We start from the raw sequence: 10608 nt of genomic DNA, 5'->3' as shown, positions 1-10608 counted from the left end.
ACAATATATCCTGCTGACTTGTGCGTTTAGAGAATGTGTGGTTGCTTTAAGTGACTGACCCTATCTCTTACCCCACCCCCACCGTATTCTCACGTACCACAGACCTCTGACATTTCTGTCCAGTGCTTCAGATGTCTGTACTACTGCACTCAAAACATTTCAAAACAAGTAAATGCATGACACCACCTGGCAGGAAAAATAAAGCAAACTAGTTGTAACCTGTGAACCTCAGTGTTGAAAGAAGACTGCTGCAGCACAATCTCATTTCTCAACAGTGCTTCCTGTGCAAAGGGCCAAAGGAGGAGGTCATTGTCTTTTGACACCCCAAATGTAACTCCCATCCTCCTCCACCCTTACACTTTATATTGCTAAGCAAATATTCTTAAGAGGTCACTTGAAAGGCATGTCCAATAAAAAGTGTCGTCCTGAGTATCAGTAGGCTATGGAATTCAAAGCCCTTTCTTACATTGCACTGCATTAATCTCCTGCCGACGCATCTAATCGAATTAATAGTTATAATAAAGTGTCAATAAGCATCAAATATAATGAAGAGTAATACACACAATAAGCAATAACATTGTTTATTGGGTGATCATGCTACAATACAAATCATCATCGTTGATAAGTGTAGCATTGAAAAAAGTGCCCTATTTATATTCTGGAAAGTCATCATCGCAATATACTTACAGGCCTGTGCCATGTGTTGCATTGAAGAGTGAACACAAGGGAACTTGAAACAATAGCTTATTCAATCCAGAACATAAACAAGCTAAGATATGTGATACAATACTTGATTAATTACAATCATAGTCAACATGCATAATAACTTGGGCTTAAACATGGTGTGGTGTGAATTTCACCTTGAAAGAGTGAATCAGAAATACCCATTTTATTTGTGTCCATCTTCTGTTTTAACAATGTGAGGGATATTTGTGTGAAAGACAAACAGTAAAACCCTGATCACTAATAAGATATTGGTACAGCATTGTCAACTAAAGCTTGAAAAGTGTGGTTACTAGAGAGACCCGCTCTCAATGAAAACACAGAACTTTTCACACAACTAGAAGACAACTCTCTGTTTACACACCATTGTAATAGTGCTACAAAACATTTTATATTTCTCTGTAATTGTCCATTTGTCAAAAAGTAGCCATGTAGGCCACTCAGCAATGAAATTGCTGATGTAAAAAATCTAACATGAAGACATACATGTTCTACACAGAAGCTGTCATTTGCAAACTACGAACTAAGAAACTAAGAAATTAAACATTTGATTGGAATGTGTGAGATGGGAAGTATTTGACCTAAGCAAATGTGTAACTTAAAAAAAAAAGTTGTGAGATTGTAAACAATATGGAAGAGAGAAAAACACATGGAATACAGAGAATACAGAAGAATTCCCTCATAAAAATGCTGTGCCCTTAAAACAAAAAAATCAAATCTCCATATCAATTAGCTCACTGTCAGGTATGCAGCTATATATAAGCTGTAAAAAGATTTGTGTAATTTTTGCTCCAAAAGTCAACAATTACAGTATGATAATATGAAAAGGATCAGTCACTCCACCTTTTCTAAATAATATCGTCTCCTCATAGCCTTTCCCCTATGACCACTAATCTGACCAGAGGTGACAGGTGAAGGAGGCAAGGTTACTACCTATCCAGTCCTGTCATCTTTCACTGATAGTGAAGGAAAGAACACAAGAAAAGGAAACCATTTAACAGTATTGAGAGGTAGCCTACTGTAGGTACCCTCATTGTGCACCACTGTAAACATCCTTAGATGGAGAGCCATGTGTCATACTGCCCCCATGAGGTGAGCAACTGCAATTACAGGACAAACCTAACATGAACAATAGTGTGTTGGACCCTGTAAGAGGGCAGTTTTTTTATCGCTATTATGCCGCTATGAGTACACCGACCAACGCGACCGACCAACGCAGAAGTATAAATTGGGAGAGCCCTTGCGTAGGCTACGGCGTAGCCGCGCGTAAATTCAACGCAGAAGTATACATTGGGCTTTAGATCTATAGTTCAGATACTGTAAAGTGTGAGGGACACATTACAACGGTTAACAATGTTTTGAACTGGGAGAAGGGAAAAAGAATGTCAACTCTTTCAATACTGAACAACAAAGAAAAACACAATGGAGCATTGTGTGATGGTGATGAGAGTTGCAGCTGGAAGTAGGTCTATTGCTTAAAAGCAAAAAAAAAAAAAAAAAAATCAAGGGCACTTGATACATGTAAAACAGTCAGATGTTGGGATAGACAGGTCTGTGTGTGTGTGTGTGTGTGTGTGTGTGTGTGTGTGTGTGTGTGTGTGTGTGTGTGTGTGTGTGTGTGTGTGTGTGTGTGTGTGTGTGTATGAGTGCATGACCTGAATTCTGAGACAAAGATACACTGTCCTCTCTGACATTCCATTGTGGCACGAGGAGAGCAGTCCTGTCTGACAGTTCAATGATGGTATATAAACATCATCTTCAAGCATCTTTTGTCATCATTAGTCCTGTCTCATGATAGACTTGGCTGCTCCAGGTTTTTTTTTTTTATCCATCAGAGGGACAGCATTCCTGGAGTCTGGAATGAACTACTGATGCAATATTTCCGTCAAAGTGATTTAAGTGCCTCAATCAACATATGGATTATATTCAAGGGATTACATGGTAGGAATGCAGAATAGGAAACTCCTAAAACATTATGGGCCGGTTTCAAAGACAAGTCTTAAGACTAGTCCTGAACTAAATCACACTTTCAATGTAAAATCACCATTGATGCTTTTTAGTCTATAGGATTAGGCTTAAGCCTTGTCTATGGAACTGGCCCATTAATTAATTACTTAAGGAGTCAGTAAACAATAAGAAGAAACCAACTTATAATAATAATAATAATAATAATAATAATATAATAATTTGAAAAGGCTATAGAGCACGGGCTATGGCAGATCATGAACATAGGTAAAAAAAACATACAGTTCCATCAATAAAATTACAATGACTCTCCCTTCTCTGGCCAAAAATAACAAAGACCTTGAAAAATACTGATTCAGCTTGCAACTGTCTAGATTTGCAATCATGGTAGAATGGCTATGGGACCAAATTAAAATTCTGGTTCTCACGTCAACCTCTCAGCTCAGTGTCCCTTGGCCAAAACAAACAGACAAACAGACAAACAGACAAACAGACAAACAAGCAATTATGGCATGTACAAAAGATTGGCAGGAATACTGGTAGGAAAGCCCATTTGACCCAGAGAGAACAGGGGTGACGGTTCACGCTCAGATGGATAAATGCACAAAGAAACGAAGCCAGCTTGGCAGAGGAGCTGCTCACTAGCATGGAAGACCGTCTGAGCTCTGATAGGCTTGATATGCAGGTGAGCCACAGAGGCCTCAGCCCTGACAGACTAAAGGCTAGTTGTCCTCCTCGTCATCGCTGATGAGGGTCCTGCCGTCAGGTGTGGTCTCCCTCTCCCTCAGGAAGGTCTGTCTGATGGCCTCCAGCTCCGTCAGCTCCAGGCGAACCTTCTCCAGGTGGATGGTGCGGCGGTTCTGGATCTGCCTCAGGGGAAAGGGGTTCATGTCCACAAAGGCCACGTTCATCAGCTTCCTGCAGGGAGATGCAGACAAACACACACAAGACAGTCCTCAGGTTAGCCTGCATCTCCGACTTGACTTGCTAACAATAGAGTCATAGTACCAGAGATTCACAGGATGAAAGCCCTTGCATACGGTAACCTACTCCATGGAACAACAAAACAGGTGAATGTTTTTTCCTTATGGTCACTCACTCGCACCCAATCTTTGGGCTTTGTCAATAGCCATCCATCCCTCAAAACACATGTGGAAATGTGAAACACAACAGGGCTACTTTACCTTGAGTCTATGATTGTGCGTGTGAAATAGCGGAGGTACTTGAATATAGCCATTGAGTCCTGCAGTTTCAGAAACTCCTCCTCTTTGTACTTGAAGAGAGCAAGGGCGAAGCGAAATATGATCTGAGGAGAACACAGAATAACAGCCTTCAAATTCACCGCATGACGTCTCCCTGGACATCCACCTATGAAATATCATCACCCTGAAATGTAAAGCTGCTTCTGAAGACTTATTATTCTATTGATGTTCTGAATGGATTTCCATGTGCGGTATGTAGTTTATACAGAGATAATCAAGAGGGTCAATATCATTTTTCACAACAACTGCATACTACTAGTGTACAGCTCATCCTACTAGTGTACAGCTCATACTACTAGTGTACAGCTCATACTACTAGTGTACAGCTCATACTGGGGCCAGTATCACTGTGTTGTCTGACGCCTAGGCAGTTGATGTAACTGATTTGCATGAGGCCCAATCCCGATTCCCTTCCCTACCCCTACAGCTCGTTTTGGAGTGCCACTCGCTTTGGAGCCAAGGCCTCTGAACAGAGCCACAAGGTGGAGTGGTCCTTTCAGCCTACAGTTTATAGTGTCTCAGTTAACACTAGAACAGCCTGTGAGTAAAGAAACATTTAATATCTTTGCACTCGATCAAATTTCAAGACCCTTCTTTCATGACTTTTCCTAGATATGTGCGTTCTACCACCCAGTATCCTTACATTTTCAAATCACATCAGGATAAGCTAGTATAAAGTTATTTTGCCGTTTTCTGTATAGGAAGCAGGCTAATTTACAAGCGGCCAACTATTGGTCGTTGTGTGTAAATCGCAGCTTGGCATTGTAAAGACTATGGTCATTTGACCCCCGAGGCGGCTCTTTTAGTAGGTAAAAAAGGCACGGCTGTTCTAGTGTTAAAAGGGGCCCTCTCCACCTGGCTGGGGTTTCATGCACACACACTCCTGACCTGTCTTGGCCGACAGAGGCCAGTTTACCTTGGGCCCCTCGTAGAGGAAAGCATCCCAGATCTTGAAGAGGATGTCACTGACCACGCTGTCCACAAACACTACCAGGAACCAGTTGAAGGTGATGAGGGAGTAGTCCACCTTGTATGCCTCAAAGTGGGCATGGAGTCTGGGCAGCTTCTCACTCATCAGGTCCTTAAAGACTCGCTGGTCCACCTGCAGCAACAGGACAGGGGAAGAAAGGGAGAGGTGGAACCACTAGTCATTTATGGATAGTTAACAGGGGAGCAATTCTGCTGACAGATATGAAGCCGGCTATATCATGTCGGAAACTGCCATGTGGGAAACTGCAGGGCACCGCATTGGCTGGTGCCAAAAAGCATGTATCCCTGTTGAAACCAATGTTAAACTTTGTATTCCAACTAACCAAATATGACGGTTTTGGACTGCAATTTCGGTTGCTAGTATTTCCTACTATTATATGTCGTTTTGTCCCTGGTTGCATAGCCACGGCAGAAGAGCATTCATTTCTTATCATTGTTTTCACCCAATTGAAAAATTATATAGGCACATCCAAGGCATGTGTGTTTGTGAACCTGATGCAGGTAAAAAAAGAAAAAAATGAACTTTTTTTCCCCCACTTGGTGCCACCAATCAAATGTCGCTTTAACAGCATTTCCCGGATTCACTGCGCCATTCATCTCATCTCTCATTGGAATCAATAGGGCAGTCAGTAGTTAGCAGTATCTAGATACATAGAGTATGTACATCAATAATAGTTGAAACGGATGTGACAATGCTAAACTGAAAAGGAGGCTAGAAATGTAGGTAGTTCTGTGAGGAGAGGGTTGTTGTGACTGCAGTTGGAGTTAAGATGGGATCATATCCAATGGGGCGAAGCCACAGAACACAATGATGATAACTGCTACACATGCTTGTACTGGTGAGTCATGAGCAGCACCCTCTGTCACATGAATATGACATATTCATATTCTGCAGCTTCCACAGAGCCACATGAAGACTCTGGCCTGAAAACGCATTGGAGGAGAAGGTCGAGGTTCCTCCCCTTCCATATTCTCCTGCAATGCTTTTCCGGTGGTGTCTGTAGGTGTGTGTTGACTGGAGAAAATGTTCTGACACTGGCTTTTCACAGCAGTTGCATGACCATATAAGGCGGACGGTTCACCTGGGAGCCCAGCAGTGTCTTGGTGTAGTAATCCCGGGGCATAAACACCTCCACGATGGCTATGAGGCACCAGAACGCTTCCTCCTGGTCCAGGTAGAGCAGGGCGATGGCTACCAGCCTGATAGAGGAAAAAACACTAATGAACACACAGTTCAAAAATAAAGAGTTCGCACCTTCATCAAGTGTAGCATAGATAACCTGTACTTCAGTATTGCAGACAGTTCCTATACCTGTTGAGGCCTTGGCAGTAGCCGATGTCAGGGTTCCTCCAGGAGAAGGCCAGCAGCACGTTCCTGAGTTTCTGGACGCCGTCGGCGCCCGGTGAAGTGTAGTGCTTGTTGTTGGGCAGTGTGCGCAGGAGGTCCAGCTCGATCTGCTTGGAGGCCGGGTTCTGCTTCTCCCGGGCCACGCCCAGGAGTGTCTCGTAGTAGTCGGGCGCCAGGCAGTCCCTGAACTTCCTGACGTGGAAGGCCACGCACCATTTCCACACCTTGGAGCGGTGCACGTGGGGCACGCCGCTGCGCATCAGCGCCTTGAGCTCCGGGGAGCGCACCATCTCCCTGTTCATGGTGCCGGCCAGGTAGTTCTCCCATTTCACCCCTACTGACACCTCCTGGTCTGTTAGGGAGAAGGACCTCAGGTCCAAAGCCCTCACCTTGGCCACCAGCTTCTCTTCCTCATCGTCCTCCTCTGGGACTGTCTTAAAGCCAAACACGTCATACTCACTGCATGAGGGAGGGAAGGCGAGGAGGGGTAGGGAACAGAGAAGAGGGTCTATGAACACTCACAGTATCCTCAGACATGGACAAACGAACATTGAATAGAAACATATAGGCCCAATCCCATTACAACCCCTTGCCCCTACAATTTAGCCCTACCCCTCTGTTTTGTGCATTCACACGTAGGGGTAGGGTGTCCCGATTATTTTTGGGATAAAGGGGTAGGGCGAAGTGGCCCTCCAAACTGAGTTTTTTCAGAGGCACACCAAACCAAGTGTTATGAGAAATCTCCCAGATTGCCTTGTGAATCATCTGCAAGATAGTGGCGAAGGCACAAGCAACAAAAGAAAAACACAATAAAGATTTAAAAATTCTAAGAACCATATTATCTTAGTTTAATGTAATTTCAATGTATTACAGACCTTTTCTTTATAGCAGGTATAACAAAAAGTATAGTCGCTAGTATGCTGATGTCCCTAGCTAGCTAGCGTTACAACATTGACTACCTTGTGTGTTCCATGTGTTCTAGTACATAGCACTGGAGGCCAAGCTGTGTCAGGTGGAGAGTAAGTACCTGGTACTACTCCAGGAGGTGAAGAACCCAGTGTGTTCGTCGTCAGAGCAGAATCCAGCCCGTGAGGTCATCTCTAGATTGCTGGAAGAAGCTCTACAGGTGGAAAGCACCGACCCTGAACAGGGTCCCCACACTGTTTGGATAACCCAGAAACAAGCCCTATGGGCTGATTCTAGACAATGGCAATGGTAAGAAAATAGGTAACAAATAGGCCACTTAGTCTGCCTTTCAGTCTAAAGACCAATTAGGCGGCACAAATCCTAAGCAGCAATCAGACTGTTGATGTTCCAGTGGGCTTCATTATTCAATGAGGAACACTAAGATAAGCTGGTTAGTGTAGCTGTAGGCCTACATAGCTGATTACAGAGTTGACATGGATCATAACTAGGCGAAATCATCATTTTGTTTATTTTAGTATAAAAGTATTTTATCATATTTTTATCATATAAAAATCCTTTACTGGCGCATATACTGCATCTCCTCTCCATATGTACATCAACACAATGGATGTCCATTCTGAAGACAGTCTGAGATGTGAACATTCTTATAATGTATATACGTATATAATAATATTAATACTACTACTAATAATAATAATAACAAATGGAATAGAATACATACAACAGGGCATCATTTGTTGAACGAAGGAACTATTCACCATCTCTGTTCAGGCAACAAGTGACAAGACATTTCTTGCGACATTGGACTGTAAAAAAGAAAAAAGACACGGTAGCCTATAATATAATAGTCCGTTTTGTTCTTACCGTATCAAAGCAAATTGCAGAGCTTGTCGTAATGTGTCATACTCATGTAGAAGGCTGAAGTGAACTGATGGCTCGTCTGTCCCCAAGTTGTTTCTCAGCGCAGCAGTAATGCGTGTGCTTATGTTTCTAAAGCAGCTCTGAAACCTACGCCATCTGGTGGTTCTATTTGAAACTACGCTGAAACATTTGTCATTTTAGGCTTGAGAGATCATAGAGGTGACAATCAATCAATCAATCTATCTATCTATCTATCTATCTATCAATCAATCAATCAATCAATGATTGATCACTGATTGATAGAGGTGACACTCAAAATCATGGTAATTATCAAGTGACAATATATCCTGCTGACTTGTGCGTTTAGAGAATGTGTGGTGACAATCAATCAATCTATCTATCTATCAATCAATCAATCAATCAATGATTGATCACTGATTGATCACTGATTGATAGAGGTGACACTCAAAATCATGGTAATTATCAAGTGACAATATATCCTGCTGACTTGTGCGTTTAGAGAATGTGTGGTTGCTTTAAGTGACTGACCCTATCTCTTACCCCACCCCCACCGTATTCTCACGTACCACAGACCTCTGACATTTCTGTCCAGTGCTTCAGATGTCTGTACTACTGCACTCAAAACATTTCAAAACAAGTAAATGCATGACACCACCTGGCAGGAAAAATAAAGCAAACTAGTTGTAACCTGTGAACCTCAGTGTTGAAAGAAGACTGCTGCAGCACAATCTCATTTCTCAACAGTGCTTCCTGTGCAAAGGGCCAAAGGAGGAGGTCATTGTCTTTTGACACCCCAAATGTAACTCCCATCCTCCTCCACCCTTACACTTTATATTGCTAAGCAAATATTCTTAAGAGGTCACTTGAAAGGCATGTCCAATAAAAAGTGTCGTCCTGAGTATCAGTAGGCTATGGAATTCAAAGCCCTTTCTTACATTGCACTGCATTAATCTCCTGCCGACGCATCTAATCGAATTAATAGTTATAATAAAGTGTCAATAAGCATCAAATATAATGAAGAGTAATACACACAATAAGCAATAACATTGTTTATTGGGTGATCATGCTACAATACAAATCATCATCGTTGATAAGTGTAGCATTGAAAAAAGTGCCCTATTTATATTCTGGAAAGTCATCATCGCAATATACTTACAGGCCTGTGCCATGTGTTGCATTGAAGAGTGAACACAAGGGAACTTGAAACAATAGCTTATTCAATCCAGAACATAAACAAGCTAAGATATGTGATACAATACTTGATTAATTACAATCATAGTCAACATGCATAATAACTTGGGCTTAAACATGGTGTGGTGTGAATTTCACCTTGAAAGAGTGAATCAGAAATACCCATTTTATTTGTGTCCATCTTCTGTTTTAACAATGTGAGGGATATTTGTGTGAAAGACAAACAGTAAAACCCTGATCACTAATAAGATATTGGTACAGCATTGTCAACTAAAGCTTGAAAAGTGTGGTTACTAGAGAGACCCGCTCTCAATGAAAACACAGAACTTTTCACACAACTAGAAGACAACTCTCTGTTTACACACCATTGTAATAGTGCTACAAAACATTTTATATTTCTCTGTAATTGTCCATTTGTCAAAAAGTAGCCATGTAGGCCACTCAGCAATGAAATTGCTGATGTAAAAAATCTAACATGAAGACATACATGTTCTACACAGAAGCTGTCATTTGCAAACTACGAACTAAGAAACTAAGAAATTAAACATTTGATTGGAATGTGTGAGATGGGAAGTATTTGACCTAAGCAAATGTGTAACTTAAAAAAAAAAGTTGTGAGATTGTAAACAATATGGAAGAGAGAAAAACACATGGAATACAGAGAATACAGAAGAATTCCCTCATAAAAATGCTGTGCCCTTAAAACAAAAAAATCAAATCTCCATATCAATTAGCTCACTGTCAGGTATGCAGCTATATATAAGCTGTAAAAAGATTTGTGTAATTTTTGCTCCAAAAGTCAACAATTACAGTATGATAATATGAAAAGGATCAGTCACTCCACCTTTTCTAAATAATATCGTCTCCTCATAGCCTTTCCCCTATGACCACTAATCTGACCAGAGGTGACAGGTGAAGGAGGCAAGGTTACTACCTATCCAGTCCTGTCATCTTTCACTGATAGTGAAGGAAAGAACACAAGAAAAGGAAACCATTTAACAGTATTGAGAGGTAGCCTACTGTAGGTACCCTCATTGTGCACCACTGTAAACATCCTTAGATGGAGAGCCATGTGTCATACTGCCCCCATGAGGTGAGCAACTGCAATTACAGGACAAACCTAACATGAACAATAGTGTGTTGGACCCTGTAAGAGGGCAGTTTTTTTATCGCTATTATGCCGCTATGAGTACACCGACCAACGCGACCGACCAACGCAGAAGTATAAATTGGGAGAGCCCTTGCGTAGGCTACGGCGTAGCCGCGCGTAAATTCAACGCAGAAGTATACATTGGGCTTTAGATCTATAGTTCAGATACT

The 10608-nt window shown here is 41.9% G+C and overlaps 1 protein-coding gene across 1 annotated transcript; it reads right to left on the bottom strand.

Annotated features, from left to right (window-relative positions):
- Positions 1-573: 573 nt before the first annotated feature.
- On the bottom strand, positions 574-7430 carry LOC308164856 (TBC1 domain family member 2B-like). The gene is made up of 6 exons (XM_080538907.1): positions 7316-7430; positions 6253-6747; positions 6023-6140; positions 4867-5052; positions 3873-3994; positions 574-3606 (listed from the first exon to the last, which is right to left on the bottom strand). The coding sequence occupies exons 1-6, from the start codon at positions 7384-7386 to the stop codon at positions 3411-3413; spliced, it is 1188 nt and encodes a 395-aa protein (XP_080395033.1). The 5' UTR covers positions 7387-7430; the 3' UTR covers positions 574-3410.
- Between the last annotated feature and the right edge of the window lie 3178 nt (positions 7431-10608).

This window comes from Nansenia antarctica (genome assembly GCF_963989245.1).
Source record: "Nansenia antarctica genome assembly, chromosome: 9".
NCBI classification, from domain to species: Eukaryota; Metazoa; Chordata; class Actinopteri; order Argentiniformes; family Microstomatidae; genus Nansenia; species Nansenia antarctica.
This window is presented reverse-complemented; position numbering and strand designations above follow the sequence as displayed.

Bases quoted from the DNA above. Each gene is read 5' to 3' on its own strand.
- LOC308164856 (XM_080538907.1), bottom strand. From the start codon at position 7,386: ATGACCTCACGGGCTGGATTCTGCTCTGACGACGAACACACTGGGTTC. The intron at 5,053-6,022 runs GTGAACCGTCCG...CTGTTGCTGCAG, and splicing joins AGACACTGCTGGGCTCCCAG to GTGGACCAGCGAGTCTTTAA. The intron at 3,607-3,872 runs GTAAAGTAGCCC...ATCTCCCTGCAG, and splicing joins CGCACAATCATAGACTCAAG to GAAGCTGATGAACGTGGCCT.